This window comes from Aotus nancymaae, unplaced genomic scaffold (genome assembly GCF_030222135.1).
Source record: "Aotus nancymaae isolate 86718 unplaced genomic scaffold, 86718_ANA_hifiasm-v0.15.2.pri h1tg000016l, whole genome shotgun sequence".
Classification (NCBI taxonomy): domain Eukaryota; kingdom Metazoa; phylum Chordata; class Mammalia; order Primates; family Aotidae; genus Aotus; species Aotus nancymaae.
Window position 1 is genome coordinate 81,868,348 of NW_026988428.1, and position 18,891 is coordinate 81,887,238.

An 18,891-nucleotide genomic window follows, 5' to 3' on the forward strand; every position below is an offset into this window, starting at 1 on the left:
TGGTATTCAACTTTCTCATTTCTAGAATACAGTAGTTAAATTCAGAGTTTTTTACCTTGGAAACTACAACCACATCAGGAATTAATCAGAAAAGAAACATTCTTCACAATGTGAGAATCTTCTGGGTATTTCAGGACACTTCGGATAAGTGATCTTGCCCATTAATTTCTAGCTGTATCCTCTAGTCCTTGAAACAACCAAAAGTATGGCCACACACTTTCCAAACACCTCATAATCTAGGGTTGATAGATATAATATGGGTTATCCAGTTAAACTTGAATTTTCCATAAACAATGTTTTTAGTAAAGGCAAGTCCAAAATATTGTATGGGCTCGCTCTGATTTTATTTACTCTATCTGGTAACCCTACATATGGGGAACCCTCCTGCATACATAATAGTCTAGGTAAAAATGGTCCCTTGGAGTTCTGCAGTATCCAACCTACATGACTAAATGTAGCAACACTGTTTAGAGGTCAGTACCAGTGGAGAACACTGGCATAGGTTATTAGTGAGAGCAACTGCAGCACTGACATTTCCATAAATCTCCAGACTATCTACTGGTGCAATGTGCTAAAAGCTGTGGGAAGCATACATACAAGCAAAGTCAAGTCTTAGAAAATTTACAAGTTGATCATTTTGAGATCTAGCAATATTACTTTTTGTACCTTCTTCATCTTTTATTGATTTATCCCTCTCTTCATTCTGAATCTTGTTTGTTTATTCCCAGGAAATAAAGTAACCTTGTTACAATAAGAACTTAGTATTTAGTCAACCACACCTGGAATTATAAATGAGGACTTGAAGGATATGACAGTGTAAACACAATGGAATAATTAGCTGGTGGTGACATTTCAGACACTAATTGGAAAGATTTCTTGCCTACTATTGAAGTTTAATAACCATTGGATAGTGAGGTCAAAATGTCACCAAAGAAAAGTAATTGACTAGTTGTCAAAAGGTCAAAGAAGGTCAAATTTCCTTAAACAGATTCTGCAGTCTGAGGTTTGATTTTATGCTTTCAAAATAAAAAATCTTGACTAGGTCATCTCCTTGAAAATGAGTCTATTTCTTAATAGTAGACTTCTATTAAACAAGTTCACAAGAGATCAATTCACAGAGATGAAAATTGGCAACTGACTAATTTACAATGATGCATAGACGAAAACTAGTGACTAACTTACAATGATGCAAAAACTGCTACACAGATAAGTATATATGCATTTCAAACTGATATTCCACATTTGAAGACAGACATCACTTTGTTTCTGCTAAGTAGTATTTATTGAAGAGAAACACTGTATTAAGCATAAGTGAAAAAGTCACAATCTCTGCACTTGTATTTTACTGACAAGATTATCAAGAGTAGAGAAAAAAGAATGTGGCAAACCCTGGGCAAATGGGTGGATAGGGGTAGAAAAGAAAGAAAAAGGAGAATGTAGGAAGACAAGGAGGTGAGAGAGCATGACACATTTGAAAAAGTAAACATAATTCAGCATAGGTAAGCATTAAGTACCAGATGAGAAATGATGAAAGAAGAACATAGGGAAATGAGAAAGATCCCAGTCAAGACCAGTTACAAGCTTTGTTCAACAGTTGGTCTGTTTCTGAAGAGTAATGCAGAATCACTACAGATTTTAAGCAGTTAATCATTAGATTTTCATTTTGAAAGACCTGCTGGGCAATTGTGTAGAGAATGGATTGGATTAAAGGGTAGAAAGGTAAACACTAAGGACCCCTGCTATAACACGGATGAGAACTGATGATGCTGGAACTAGATGGTATTAGTATATCTGGATGGAGAAGATGAATAGGTGAGATATTTAGCAAGTACAGTCCACAGGATTTAGCAATTAATTTTATGTATGGGGTGAGGAGAACAGAGACTCCAAGTAGGTACACTCTATTTTGAGCTTGGACACAGGAGAAGAAGCAAATTGAGACGAGGAAAGGAAATATCTAGAGGTGCACTTTTGTGGTTTAATTTGTCCTTAGAAGAGTCAAGTGAGCCAATAAAAAGATATTTTGAGATAGAGGGCTTAGGTTTAGGAAACAAATCTGGAATAAAGATTTAGACTTATGCATTGTTATACATGTCACCAAAGATCATAATATCACCCAGAAAGGATACATTAGAGTAATGAGAGAGATGGGCCTAGATGTGAGAAACAATTAAACTTAAATCATAAACAAAAGGAAAAAGAGTGTAAAAAGTCTCAAAAGTGATGGCAAGATAAAGGGAAGACAGTCACTTGGGAGAAGATGTAATACAAAAGCAAAGACAAGACAGAATTCACTAAAAATGAAATAGCTATATCATGACAAAGGAAATTCCACTGGTTTTGAAATATATATATATATTTCAAATGTTAGAGAAGATAATTTCAAAATTATATATATATTCAAAATTATATATATATTATATATATATTTTTCAAATGTTAGAGAAGATAATTTCAAAATTATCTTCTCTAACAACCGCTCTCTGAAAAAAATATATATATATCTATGTATTTTTTTCAGAGAGCGGTTGTTAGAGAAGATAATTAGAGCATTTTTCAGAGGACATTTAGTGGCAGAAACCTGAATGTTGTTTCTCATAAAGTGAGTAGAAATTGAAGAAGTGGAACCAGTGTGAGTGCAGACAATTATTCCCATAGGTTTGTTTGCATCAGGGAAGAGAAAAATAACACACAATTTGCCAGGGGCGTTAATGACAAAATTTGATTTATGTGTGAGTATACTTTGGGTGGTTTGACTCACTTGTTTGTTAGTTTTTAAAATGGAGAGAATTTACCATATTTTATGTTGATGAGGAAAAAAGGAAGAGGGTGAGGTGGCTAAAATATAAATGGGAATCTTCTACAAGGTTCCTGAGGAGGATTAATAGAATCCAGGAAACAGAAGAAGGGCTCAGCATTAGATGATTTGCCAGGGCTGCCATAACAAAATATTATAAACAAGGTGGCTTAAACAACAGAATAGTATTGTTTCACAGTTCTGGAAGCTGAAAGTCTGAAATAAAGATGTCTGCAGGGTTGGTTCCTTCTGATGGCTATGAGGAAAGAATCTATTCCAGGTCTCTCTCCTTGGTTGTAAATGGTCGTCTTCTTCCTATGTCTCTTTACCTATCTTCCTTCTATGAGTATGTCCAAATTTCCTCTTTTTATAAAGACACCAGTCAATTAGATTAAGAGTCCATTCTACTCCAGTATTATACAATCCTAACTTAACGAATTATATCAGCAATCACCTTATTTCCAAATAAGATCATGTCTTGGAGTACTGGGGATTAGAACTTTAAGATATGAATTTGGGAGGGGGACACAATTCAACTAAAACAGATGGAAAGGCACATGTTTTTCCATTGTAAGAGGAAGGAAAGCTGTGTGTCTGTAGATTATATGGCAGGAAGTTTAGGAATTTTCATCTGTCTTTTATTTTCCTTGAAGCAGAGATAGTCATTGCCAGAGAAGGAGTCAGAGTCGGAAGTTAAAGTCTCCTGGGGAAGAGTAGAAAGAGCCATTGGACAGTGAGAGAAAAGAACAGGGAGACTGTCAGGCAGCTTTGATAGCTACTATGGTATTAGCCTATGAAAGGTAGTCCAAGGAAATAATGATTCCTTGGTGCCCTTTAGGTGATAATTTAAGGTCTCATGGAGAGGGCTACTTTGATCATATAGTACCTTACAACAAACTGTATGCCAATTTTACTAAAGAAAAGCTGTTCTCAGACTTACCAGTTAGCCATTCATTTGGCGATCAGGTTAAATGTCAATTTGTTTCTGATTATCCCTATTTAAAAGAGAAACATGCTTCTCTGTACATAGTAAAATTAAATATAACTAGAATTTTTATTAGAGAAATATAATGTTTTCTCCACTTAATCATGGTCTAAAGAGAGAGAACACCTTATGCATCTTTCTGTCTTGAAATATCCCCGACAGTTATCAGTGCTGTGAGTGCAGGCAGTACTCAGTGAGTATTCCTAGAATTGAATTTGAATAGTAATGGTTACTCACTAAGTGAGCGTCTGTGTCCCACTCAGAGTAATTTTTCTCAGAAAGAGCATCCAAGGATGCACCTTGTTTTAGAAAATTGAGATGTGAAATACATGCATATTTGTAAAATTCAAGAATGTGACATCTGAGCCTCTTGAAGAAATAGAAAGTAATCTGACCTCTAATCACACAAAAGTTTAGTTTAACTTAATGGTAAAATAATAGCATTGACTTAATAAACCTTGCTAATATACTTTCTATTTGTAGAATCTATAATAGGTATATATTTTTAAATTATATATATGGCAATTTTATGTAATAATGAATAGGAGTGACAAATAAAAGAAATGAAGAAATATTATGTTTTGTTTTGTTTTTCAGAGTGATTGTGTACTTAGCTTTTTCCTCTCTGAGGCTGTGCAACAAACAATTGAAGAATCATCACTTGTGTACCTAGGCAAGTAAATTTGTCATTATACTATGTGCAGTGATTTTCAATATAATTGGACAAAAAGAAATCACAACTAATTTTTTTTCACTTTTTGAATTAAAATCTCTTTTTAAGAGTAAGGCTTTAATACTCTTTTCTAACCATTTCCATAGTATAAACTTGAATAATCCAGACATTGGAAAAATAAAACATGAGGTTGTAGAATTCTAGAGGCGTAGGACTTTGATGAAAGGTTGACCTCCATTCTGTCATTAAAGTCTCTCAAGAAAATTGTTTCTCTGTGTTTCAAGAAATTAAATTGCAGACCACTGTCAAATATTTTTATTTTGATTCTAATATTATTTCTTTGAAAGGGGTTTTGAAATATGTTTGCACACATTAGAATTTAGGACTATTGTTGCAAAAACTAAAATAGTTGAGAAGTTGAGAATTTATTTGTTTTCTTTTTTTTAATACTTACATCATAAAATATTCAAGATTTGTTTCAGCAGTGATGAGTGACAAAAGATTTGATTCTCAATACATTTAGATTATAGGGTATATATTAAATATAATCTACTATCTTAACAGAACACATCTTTCCTAGCACAATATGCAAATTATTACAACAAGCAAGGATTAGGAAGAAGTTACTCCTTCTTGTGCTACTCACATTATTTTCTTTTTCTTGTTTCTGAATTCTTAATTCCTTTGTCACAGAACTTTAGCTGGTTCTAAGTAAGAAGCACAATTTTTAAGCACTATTCCTGTCTGTTAGTTGAAGTGTATGTTGTTAAATGATTACAGGGTGCAATCATTCAAGTGTATTAAAATATTGGTTAACCTAGGAAAACATTAAGCAAAAAACTCAGATTTCACCATTTTACTACCTCTGCAAGTTAATTAAAAGGGTGGATTCCAGATACCTGTGTATCTAGGCACATGACTAGAAAACTAATAGCAATATTTAACTCTCAGTCTGGGAGATACTAATACTCTTTGCCTTTACTCACTAACTATACATGCCTTGGGAGAACAATTGAGGAATTTGAGGAATTTATGTTTTTCAAATGCCAATTCAATCATCTGTATTATCTACCTAAACCTTCTCTTTGGCTTCTGATTGCCCTTAGGCAGGGCCAACTGTATCCACTTCTGATCTGCACAGTCACACAGGGCAGGGTGCTTCTTGTCATTGATTTAACGCGCAGCTGCCACTGTCTTGAAATTCTTAATACGTTTTGAAAAAGCATCCCCACATTTTTATTTTGCGCTGGGCCCCACCAATTAATGTACCTGGTCTTGCCCTTTGAATAAACACCAAAACTCTCATCATGGCATCCCAGCAGAATATGGTACCACTAATTTCCTTTCTATCATCAGGCCCTTCCTCATCTTGATTTCAATTCTCTATGCCTAGATTACTTGACTTCTATTTCAGCTTCTCCATTCTTTCAATAATCCTTCTGACTGCAGCACAATTATCTTTGCTATACACTTCTAGAATGTTATTTCTTCAAAACACTTACTGCAATGATAATTCTCGCTTGTGCGTCTGTGGACTAGAAATCCATTAGGGGATAATCCATGTCCATATGGCTCACCATTGTATCCCCAGGGCCATGCACAGTGTCTGGCCTACTATAGTTGTTCAATAAATAATTACTGAATAAATAATTGATGACAGAAAGAACAACTGTGGATACCTTGATATTCTCTATCAAGGTGGCTTGGCATTTGTAAAAAATAATTTTTGATTTTGTTTTTTTCTCTCTCATCGTTATCAAAATCATGCTATTCCTCCCAAACTCATTACTTCATGTGTCATTTTCCTGGCACAAGAAATTCAAGGCCCCGGCAACCACTAAAATTATCTTAAAGTTATCACTTGGAATTAAATAATCTACAAATTATTACACTAAATACAATGGATACCAGACTCAGCAAAGCACTAACAAAAAAGTTGCTGGATTTATTTTAAGTGTATATTCTTTAACTCTCTAATGACACGATCCTATATATTCTCCAAAAATGAATATAGCCCACATACCAAATAATACCTCCACAAAAAATGATAAAATTATCTATCTACCCACAACTACTACATAGCTTTGACACACAGAAGATAGATATTTGTCAAGGTACAGAAATAATAACATAGGTAATGGAGTTGAACATGATCAAAGACAGCAATTGTCAGGGTTAAGAGAATGAGTTAATGAGCATGTTAGGAGCCATTGATAATTACAAATGATTGCAAACAAAAGCTTTCAATCATTACCTCATATCACTACCTCCATTTGAGATGTTAATTTGAAAGAGAACTTGAGGCCATACCGTCTACATGGCAAGGTCTCACTGGTTAATGGTCTAGCTACTTGCTCTGGCAGAGCCCGGATCAATTATCCATGGGTTGAAGTATGGTACTCAGATTTTTCAATTAAAATTTTAATGATGCAAAGACCAAGCAGTATAAGAATACAACTATTTAAAAATAAGTATTCGTGTTAAGTTGTTTCTGAAACATTCACTTGAAAGCTTTAAAATAGCATAATTTTGCTATGTTGTATGACCTCATGTTTTTAATTAGAAAAATATTTTAGACTTTCACTTGTCTCTAATCTGGGAAGGAAAAGATTAAAAAATGATGAGTTAGAAGGCTCTCTCTAATTACCTCATCTCTAACATCTGGGTGTGAAGGATATAACTGAAATCTAAAAAGTCAAGCAATAAAAAAATCTAACTATATCTGTGTTAGAGAAACACCAAGAAAAACCACAACATTGAATATAATTGGATGGTAGATGAAGTAGAGTGAGAAAAACTGTGCACACTAATTTCACCTTTTACTTTTATTCACTTTTGAAACAAGTATTGCCAAAAGAAATAAAAAGTCTAAGGCTATTAAATAAAGGCAACTGTAAAACAAAAGTAACAACTTTCTTAGGTATCACAAATACATGAAAATAAAAGCAAATTACTTAGCAAAAGGCTTTCTTTAAAAATCATAAAAACAATAATATAAAGTATTAAGACAGACCTAAGAGAAAATGAATCTATTATATTAATGAGTATAAATAGACTTAACTCATCTATTAAGGAAATTCTTTTTCAAATTGGAATAAAAAGCAAATCATAACCCTATGTGAAAACACCTAAAACAAAGTGATTATAAAAGGTTGAAAATGAAAATATAGCCGTAGGTATATTAGGCAAAGCAGAAAAAAATCAATCAGAGGTCACAATCTTGATGAATAAAAGGAGGAATTTAAGCTAAAAAGCATTGAATTAAATAAGAGATAGGACTTTATAATGAGTACAATTCTCAGTAAAGACAGGAGCAGTTATGACTACATATCAAATCATATGACAGCAACATATATAAAGCAGAAATTATAGAACACACAAGAAGAAACACACAAAAACACACTAGTTGTAGGATATTCTAATTCACATGTCTTGAGTTATGAAAGACCAAATGGAAAAAACTAAGTAGATTCATAGAAAAATAAAATAGTTAATAAGTCAAAATTGATTAATTTGTATATTTTATCCTGATAAAATAATGTATCGTCTCTTCAAATGCCTATCAAAGTTCTTAAGAATAGATGACATATTTGACCACAGAAAAGCTCAATAAATTTCAAAAAGTAAAAATAATGTAGTTGAAATTCTTTTATCATAGTACAATAAAGAAATTTTCAGAAAGCTAAAAGACACAAGTTTAGGAATTAAAAAAAAATCTTTTGAACAGCTGTTGGATCAAAAGGATTACAGAGAAAATTTGAAAAATTTCTAAAGACTAGCAATAGTGAAATACTACATCTCAGAAACCATGAAAGATAAAATTATGCTCAGAGGAAAATTAGAATACAAAACAAAACAAACAGACCAAAACAAGATAAAGATAAAAGTAGATTTCAATAAGTTAGAACAAAGGAAACAATGGAAAAAATAAATGAATTCCCAAGTAAAAAGTAAACAATAAAATAAATGAGTCACTATCTAACCTAATCAAAAATAGGGAGTGATGTGAGTATGCAAAATATTAACACAAAAGGAAATGCAAGAATTAACCATAGAAAGATTAAATTAAAGAATAGTAACAGACTACCTGTTGAACCCCATGAAAGTAAATTTTAAAATCTGTCTAAAATTGATAATTTTCTAGAAAAAAATAAATTTACTTGGTTCAGAGATGATTCTAACAAGATTAAGTTTGATCAAATAAATATAATACTTCAAAAACTATCAAGTTCAGATGATTTCCAGAGGAATTCTACCAAATTTCTTTTGTTTTTTTTTTTTTTTTTTTTTGAGATGAAGTCTTGCTCCATCGCCCAGGCTGCAGTGGTGTGATCTCGGCTCACGGCAACCTCCACCTCCTGGTTCAAGCAATTCTCCCATCTAAGCCTCCCAAGTAGCTGGGAATACAGGCACCTGCCACCGAGCCTGGCAAATTTTTCTATTTTTAGTAGAGACGGGGTTTCACCTTGTTGGTCAGGCTAGTCTCTAACTCCTGACCTCAGGTGACCCGTCCGCCTTGGCCTCCCAAAGTGCTGGGATTATAGGAGTGAGCTACAGCTCCCGGCCCCCAAAATCTTTAAAAGCAAACAATTTAACTGTTACTTAAACACTTCCAGAGCAGAGAAAAAGAAAATTGTCCATATTCCTTTTATGATGCATATAAAGTATTTATACTAGTAGCTTCAAGGATTACAAGGGTGGCAAATAAGAAATCACAGACCAATTTCACTTATGAATATCAGTGAAAAATTCTAAATAAAATATTAGCCAAAATAATCCATCAACACACTAAAGGAATATAATTGACCATAACAGAAATACAAGAACAGTTCAATATTAGTATTATACATAATATATAATACATATTATCATATTGATAGATTTAAGGATAAAAATCACATGGTCACCTCTATAGATCCTGAAAAGACATTTGACAAAATTAAATGAAATTTCTGATAAAACAAACAGTAAAATAAAAATTAAAAAATAAAATCCTGTCATTTGTGGTAACTTGATGGAACTGGAGGACATTATGTTAAGTGAAATAGGCCAGGAACAGAAAGTTAAACACCATATATTGTCACTCATATGTGGAAGCTTAAAAACTGATTTCATAGAAGTAAAAAGTAGAACAGAGGATACTAGAGGATGAGAAGGGTGGGGGTAAAGGAGAGATGGAGAGAGATTTTTTAAAAGAAAACAAAATTACAGCTAGATAGCTGAAATAAAATCTGGTGTTCTAAACCATTTAGGATGTAAGATGACTACAGTTAACAATAATATGTTAATGTTGAATCTGTAAATTACTTTGGGCAGTATGGCCACTTTAATGATATTGATACTTCTAGTCTATGAGCATGGGATGTTTTTTTCATTCAACTACCAATGTCATTTTTCATGAATTTGAAAAAACTATTCTAAAATTCATATGAAACAAGAACAAAAAAATGCCCAAATAGCAAAGCAAAAAGAACAAAGCCAGAGGTCTCACATTACCTGACTTTAACAATAGTAGACATTAGAGAGCTGAGCTGAGCAAAATACATGGGTAGAGAAAGCAGCAGAAATGCCATGGGAGCTCACTGGATCCCCAAGCAGCCCATTCCTGCCTGGCACCACAGAGATTCGTCAGGGATGTGGCCAGAGAAGAAGAGGGTAAAATTGAACAGGGAGAAGGAATTCTCTAGCTGAATTTTGTAACCATTTGAATGGTACTAGAAGCCTTCTGGCCAGAACTCAGGGGAGGGCAGGAATCCAGCTTGCAGACTTCACAGGCAGAGGAAGAACTGAAGCCCTTTTCTTTTGCAGCTGGGAGGTGGAAAGCATAGGACAAGTTTTCAAGCCTGACTCACCCTCCACCTGGAAACAGACTCTAGGCTGTTGCTGGGAGTTATGATGGGAGTGAGACTGGCCCTTCAGTTTGCATGGGAACTCAGTGAGGCCTGTAAATGCTGTCTTTCCCCCACTTACCTGACAACCTGAATGACTCAGCAGAGACAGCCATGATCCTCCTAGGTACACAATTCCAGTGACCTGGAACTCTGACCCCCACAACAGCCACAGCAGCAAGACCTGCCCAAGGAGACTCTGAGCTCAGACACACCTAGCCCTGCCCCCACTTGATGATCCTTCCCTACCACCCTAGTAGCAGGAGACAAAGAACATACAATCTTGGGAGTTCTAGGACCCTGCCCACTGCTGGTCCCACTCCACACTACTACAACTGATGCTTTCTGGAAAGTGCCACCTCCTGGCAGGAGGCCATTGGCATAAGAGCATTAAACCACCAAAGCTAAGGACCTCCACAGAGCCCATTGCACCCTCTGCCACCTCACCAGAACAGATGCTGGTATCCATGACTCAGAGACTAATAGATTGTTCACATCACAGGACTCTGTGCAGACAACTCCTAGTACCAGCCCAGAGCCAGGTAGGCTTGCTGGGTGGCTGGACTCAGAAGAAAGACAACAATCATTGTGCTTCAGCTCACAAGAAGCTACATCCACAGGAAAAGGGGGAGAATACTACATCAAGAAAACACTCCATGGGACAAAAAAATCTGAACAACATCCTTCAGCCCTAGACCTTCCCTCAGACAGAGGCTACCCAAAAGAGGAGGAACCAGAAAACATCCCTGGTAATATGACAAAACAAGGCTCATCAACACCCCTCAAAAATCACACTAGTTCACCAGTAATGGATACAAACCAAGAAGAAATCCCTGATTTACCTGAAAAAGAATTCAAGAGGTTAGTTATTAAGCTAATCAGGAAGGAATCGGAGAAAGGCAAAGTTCAATGCAGAAAAATCCAAAATATGATACAAGAAGTGAAAGGAAAAATATTCAAGGAAATATATAGCCTAAAGAAAAAAACAATCAAATATTCAGGAAACTTTGAACACACATTTAGAAATGCCAAATAATCTGGAAAATCTCAGCAATAGAATTGAACAAGTCAGAGCTCAACAACAAGGCCTTTGAATTAACCCAGTCCAACAAAGACAAAGAAAAAAGAATAAGAAAATATGAACACAGCCTCCAAGAAGTCTGGGATTTTGTTAAATGACCAAATCTAAGAATAATCGGTGTTTCTGAGGGAAAAGACAGTTCTAAAACCTTGTTCTAAAAACATATTTGGGGGAATAATCGAGGAAAACTTCCCCAGCTTGGCTAGAGTCCTAGACATGAAAATACAAGAAGCACTAAGAATACCTGGGAATTCATCACAAAAAGTTCTTCTCCTAAGCACACTGTCATCAGGTTATCCAAATTAAGACAAAGGAAAGAATCTTAGCACCTGTGAGACAGAAGAACCAGTTAACCTATAAAGGAAAACCTATCAGATTAACAGCAGATTTCTCAGCAGAAACCCTACAAGCTAGAAAGGATTTTGGCCCTATGTTCAGCCTCCTAAAACAAAAACAATTATCAGCCAAGACTTTTGTATCCAGCGAAACTAAGCATCATATATGAAGGAAAGATACTGTCTTTTTCAGACAAACACATGCTGAGAGAATTCCCCATTACCAAACCACCTCTACAAGAACTGCTAAAAAGAGCTCTAAATCTTGAAACAAATCCTGGAAACACATCAAAAAGAATCTCTAAAGCATAAATCACACAGGGCCTATAAGACAAAACTGCAAGTTAAAAAGCTAAAACAAAACAAAACAAAAAAACAATACACAGACAACAAAAAGAATGATGAATGCAATGGTACCTCATATTTCAATACTATCATTGAATGTAAATGGCCTAAATGCTCCACTTAAAAGATACAATAAAGCAGAGTGGATAAGAACATACCAACCGACTATCTGCTGCCTTCAGGAGACTCACCTAACACATAAAGACTCATATAAACTTAAAGGGATGGAAAAAGGCATTTCATGCAAATGGACACCAAAAGCAAGCAGGGTTCACTATTCTTATATCAGACAAAACAAACTTTAAAGTAACAGTGGTTAAAAGAGACAAAGAGGGACATTATAAAATGGCAAAAAGCCTTGTCCAACAGAAAACTATCACAACCCTAAACATATATGCACCTAATATTGGAGCTACCAGAGTTATAAAACAATCATTAATAGACCTAAGAAATGAGATAGCAACACAGTAGTAGTGGGGGACTTCAATACTCTACTGACAGCACTACACAGGTTATCAAGACAGAAAGTCAACAAAGAAACAATGGATTTAAACTATACCTTGGAGCAAATGGACTTAACAGATATACACAGAACATTTCACCCAGCAACCACAGAATACACATTCTATTCAATAGCACAGGTAACTTTCTCCAAGATAGACCATATAATAGATGATAAAACGAGCCTCAGTAAATTTAAGAAAATCTAAATTATAACAAGCACTCTCTGAGACCACTGTGGAATAAAACTGAGAATCAACTCCAAAAGGAACCATTAAAACTACACAAATACATGGAAATTAAATAAACTGCTTCTGAATGAGCACTGGGTCAAAAACAAAATCAAGATGGAAATTTAAAAATTCTTTGAACTGGATGACAATAATGACACAATCTATCAAAATCTCTGGGATACAGCTATGGCTGTGCTAAGAGTAAAGTTCACAGCCCTAAATGCCTACATATAAAAGTCTGAAAGAGCACACACAGACAATCCAAGGTCATACCTCAAGAAACTCAAGAAACAAGAACAAACCAAACCCAAACTCAGCAGAAGAAAATAAATAATGAAGATCAGAGCAGAACTAAATGAAATTGAAACAACAACAAAAATGCAAAAGATAAATGAAACAGAAAGCTGGTTCCTTGAAAATATAAATAAAATTGACAGACCATTAGCAAGATTAACCAAGAAAATAAAGAAAATCCAAATAACCTCATTGAGAAATGAAACAGGAGATATTACAACTGACACTACTGAAATACAAAAGATCGTTCAAGGCTACTATGGACACCTTTACACACATAAACTAGAAAACCTACAAGACATGGATAAATTCCTGGAGAAATACAGCCCTCATGGCTTAAATAAGGAATAATTAGATACCCTGAGCAGACCAATAACAAGCAGTGAGATTAAAACAGTAATTAATAAATTACTGACAAAAAAAGTCCAGGACCAGATTGATTGATAGCAGAATTCTACCAGACATTCAAAGTAGAATTGGTACCAATTCTTTTGACACTATTCTACAAGACAGAGAAAGAATGAACCTTCCCTAATTCATGCTATGAAGCCAGCATCACCCAGGAAAGGACACAACCAAAAAAAAAAATTATACAAACCAATATCCTTGATGAACATAGATACTAAAGTCCTTAACAAAATACTAGCTAACTGAATCCAACAACATCAAAAAGCTAATCCATCAAAAAGCTAATCAAGTGGGTTTCATACCAGGGATGCAGGGATGGTTTAACATATGCAAGTCAATAAATGTGATACACCACATAAACAGAATTAAATACAAAAATCACATGACCATTTCAATAGATGAAGAAAAACCATTTGATGAAATCCAGCATTGCTTTATGATTAAAACCCTCAGCAAAATCAGCATTAAAGAACATACCTTAATGTAACAAAATCCCTCTATGAAAACCCACAGCCAACATAATACTGAATGGGGAAAAGTTAAAAACATTCCCTCTGAGAACTAGAACAAGAAAAGGATGCCTACTCTCACCACTTCTCTTCAACATCGTACTGGAAGTCCTAGCCAGAACAATCAGACAAGAGAAATAAATATACCTAACAAAGGACTAGAAAGACCTCTACAAGGAAAACCACATAACACTGCTGAAAGAAATCATAAATGACACAAACAAATGGAAATATATCCCATGCTCATGGATGGGTAGAATCAATATTGTGAAAATGACCATACTGCCAAAAGCAATCTACAAACTCCATGCAATCCCCATCAAAATACCACCGTAATTCTTCACAGAGTTAGAGAAAACAATTCTAAAATTCATATGGAACCAAAAAAGAACCTGTACAGCCAATGCAAGACTAGGCAAAAAGAACAAATCTGGAGGCATCACACTACCTGATTTCAAACTATACTATAAGACCATAGTCACCAAAACAGCATGGTACTGGTATAAAAATAGGCATATAGACCAATGGAACAGAACAGAGAACCCAGAAATAAACCTGAATTCTTGCAGCCAACTGTCCTTTGACTAAGCAAACAAAAACATAAAGTGGGGAAAGGACACCCTTTCAACAAATGATCTGGGATTATTGGCTAGCCACATGTAAAAGAAAGAAACTGCATTCTCATCTCTCACCTTATATAAAAATCAACTCAAGATGGATTAAGGACTTAAACCTAAGACTTGAAACTATAAACATTCTAGAAGATGACATTGGAAAACCCCTTCTAGACATTGGCTTAGTCAACAATTTCATGACCTAGAACCCAAAAGCAAATGCAATAAAAACAAAGATAAATAACTGGGACCTAATTAAACTAAAGTGCTTTTGTACAGCAAAAAGAACAGCAGAGTAAACAGACAACCCACAGAGTAGGAGCATATCTTCACAATCTATATATCTGACAAAGAATTAATATCCAGAACCTACAATGAACTCAAATCAGTAAGAAAAACAAAGCAATCCCACCAAAAAGTGGGCTAAGGACATGAATAGACAATTTTCAAAAGACGATATACAAATGGCCAACAAACATAAAAAAAATACTCACCATCACTAGTGATCAGGGAAATGGAAATCAAAACCACAATGCGATACCACCTTACTCCTGCAAGAATGGCCATAATAAAAAAATCAAAAAACAGTAGATGTTGGCATGGATGTGGCAATCAGGGAACACTGCTACACTGCTAGTGGTAATGTAAACTAAGGAAATAAAGCTGCACACCTACAGTCATCTGATCTTCCATAAAGCCAAAAAAAAGCGAGGGGAAAGGACTCCTTGTTCAATAAATGGTTGTTATATACATATATAAAATACACATTTTATACAGTATATTTGTATCTATATGTAATATATAATTAATATCTATATATCAGTTTCGTATTTGATACTTTTATTAAATTCTCTTATTTATTACAGGCATCCTCTTAGGTAGAAAAATTCAACATCTTAAAGACGTCATATATTTCCAATTAATTTTGAAATGTAATATAATTTTTTAAAAATATTAATGGGTTTTCTTCCAAGTAGATAAACTAATTCTACAGTTCATAAACAAAGAAAATAAAGAAAAAACAGAAAAATTTAGTAAAAGCAGAGCAATGAGTGAAGACAAGCCCCACAAGATATCAAAACACATTCTAAAACCTCAATAATTAAAACAATGCTGTGTCAGTGCATAAATAAATGAAGAAATGCAACATAATAGGATTTTCAAAAATACCTGTATGACCAAATACAGTCAGGAGTTTAGTACTTGAACAAAACAGTAAGGGAAAATTCAAAAAATGGTGTTGGGATACTATACCTCATACCATATGTCAGGATAAGTAACAAATGGAGGAAATATTTTAAATATAAGTAATGAAATCACACATGTGACAATGAAAACATGGAAAATTCCTTTATAATCTTTAAATGAATTGCTATAGCTATGGCTCCAAATCCAGAAGCCATAACAACCCTGCATGTCATAAAACACTATAGCAAAGTTAAAACAAAATACAAAGATAAATGACAAAACTGGTGAAATTTTTGCAATTCATTACAGACAAAGGATTTGTTATCTAACACCTTGCCATCATGTGGAACATGATAAGAAAAAGATCAACAACCAAATAAAAAGTTTTGTAAATAATATGAAAAGATAATCCACAAAAAGGAAAATGTAAGTGGCTCTTAACCAAGTGAAAAGTTACTAAACCTCACTCAGATAAATGCAAATTAAATTACACCAATACCATTTCTTTTTCTAATCAGATGGGCAAAACCCCAAAAATTTAATTAACAAGCTTGGTTATAAATCAGCAGGCACTCATACACTGCTGGTGATAATGCAAATTGCTAGAAACTCCATGGAAGGCAATTGGGAATAGTCGTCAAAATTACAAATGCTAATACCTTTTGACCTTCAATTCTGATGTTGGAAGTTTATCCTGTGATGTTTGTGCATAGGTACAGAATGATGTCCAAAACTATTCATGCAACATGATTTTTAATAGCTGCAAAACATTGGAAGCAATCCACCTGCCCATGAATTAGCCACAGGTTAAATAAATAATAGTACTTTCATACAATGGAATACTATGAACCTATATTTTAAAAAATAAAAATTATATGTATTACTGATGTGAAAATATATCCAAGATCTTCGTGGAGAATAATGAATATGCTATGCTTATTAAAAAGAGTGAAATAGAAATATTTATCTATATATGCCATATGAAGCAACTCCCAGCAAAAATGTATCCCTCTGGAGACATATATTGGAAAATCATAAAATAATGATTGGGAACTGGGTAGATAGATGTTAGGAAGACTTTTCATTGTGTACATAAAATTTTTTTCATATGAATATATCATCTGAAAAAAGTGAAATTTTGAAATACCATTTTCAAGTGCCAGTAGACACGTTATGCATAACCAGCAATGTATTAGCTGCTGTAGTACCATACACTCAAGCATCCCAATACAATCATCCTTAATATCAAAAATATTTTAACAGCTCTTGGGGTTACTATAAATGGTTAATCTAAGCATAGTCAAATCCCTCAGATTAACTTGAAACAGAAGACCGAAATATCCTAACTTCTTCTTGAACATGTTAAGCTCTTCACAAATGTCCTTCTTGAGTTGCTCATTTAAGCTGCTTTTCTTAGGTTGTAGCTTCCTTTCTTGACTCTCTACAGCATGATGCTTATAAACACAGACTTTGGAGATCACTAAACCTGTACCATTTATTGTCTCTATGACCTTGGACCAAGTGCCTGAGTTTCCTCGTGTGTAAAATGGAGATAATACAAATTTCATAGATTTGCTATGATGATTGAATGGGTTACTGTACGTAAAGCTCTTAGCCTGGCACACAGTCAACCTTAGAGAACTATTAAGCCTCTCTACTCCTACTGCCACATTGACTACTGAATGTCAATTTTTAGTGGTGTGAATTTTCACTGGGTTCTGAATTCTGGCATGTTTTGATGGATACTTTGGTTACTAATCTTGCAGAAGAGGCTGAGCAGAGAATATCATCTTCAGTCAGTTCAAGTGGCAATTATACCTTTACTATTTAGGCAGTCAATCATAAATTTATGCTAATTTTCTACCATTGAATTAAAACTTCTCTGATTAAATACATTAGGTGTCTAATTAATAATTCTTCCACCCTTTAATTCAAATATAATGTTCATTGTGCATCAAAATATCATCAGCATTTTTAGCACCTTTATACCAAACATCTTTTTATTATGAAATGCAATTTATTTTAGTCTTACTCAGAATTAACTCATAGTATCTCTAACTCACAACGTCTCCCAGTTATCGTTCAAGATATTATAAGTGACTTTTTATCATATTACCATTTCAATTGTAAAAAGAAACATTTTCAAAGTCAGAAATCCACATTATTAACAATAAAATTAATTAATATCACCTCATACAATGTATAAACTACTCAAAAAACATGTAGAAGGCTTTGAAAATTATATATTTGAAAATTTACTGATCAGATATAACTACACTGCTCAGGTATAATTTTCAAACATTAGAGTACATTAGAAAGTTAGGATTGACTATGATAACCATTGACAAACTCCTTGTTATTAATAAATTGCTCTCTAAATTCCCCCCAGACAACATACAGCCAGAGATTTTAAGGGAAATATTAGTAAAACTATAAGTCATGTTTAATCTTTGGGCAGTAAGCAATAAATTTTTAATTTAAAAAAACAAATTCTCATTTTAATTATGTTGTGATACAACTTAAAAGAAAAATTAAGGTTACTTTTGTTATTAAATAAATGTTTAATGTACACATTGTGGAGTAAACATTGACTTACACATCTTGGGGATATAGGGGTAAAAAATAAGCACTGAGATAGATTATAATCCCCTAAACAAATTGAGACATGTATAATAATTGCAATGTCAATATTCCGTGATAAGGGCTGTACGAGGAGAGTTCAGGGAGAGATGACCACACAAACTGTTTTGCATTTTAATTGAGCTTTGAAGAAAGGTAGAAGTTCAATAGACAAAAATGGTCAACAAGATCATTTTAACTGAAAGGAATAATATGAGAAACTACTAGAAAGAAATAGTAGAGCCTGTTTGTAGAACTAAACATGAATGAAAGTATAGAATAAAAGTGAGAACTAAAACAGTAATAAGAAGTTACAATACAAGGCTGAGAAATTTAGGCCTTTTTTCATATGGAAATCTATGAAAGGTATTTTGATCAAAAAAATAATTGTTTAAAAGTTGCTGTCTGAAACTTACATTGG

At 34.0% G+C, this 18,891-nt stretch overlaps 1 protein-coding gene across 2 annotated transcripts in view; it reads left to right on the top strand.

Moving 5' to 3' along the window:
- The window catches only part of PIK3C2G (phosphatidylinositol-4-phosphate 3-kinase catalytic subunit type 2 gamma), a 419,361-nt gene that overhangs the window by 356,865 nt on the left and 43,605 nt on the right, over positions 1 to 18,891 (top strand). For both annotated transcript variants that reach the window (XM_064377719.1, XM_064377720.1), the window contains one exon: positions 4,380 to 4,455. In XM_064377719.1, coding sequence (XP_064233789.1) covers positions 4,380 to 4,455 — 76 coding nt within the window. The remainder of the gene's footprint in view (positions 1 to 4,379; positions 4,456 to 18,891) is intronic.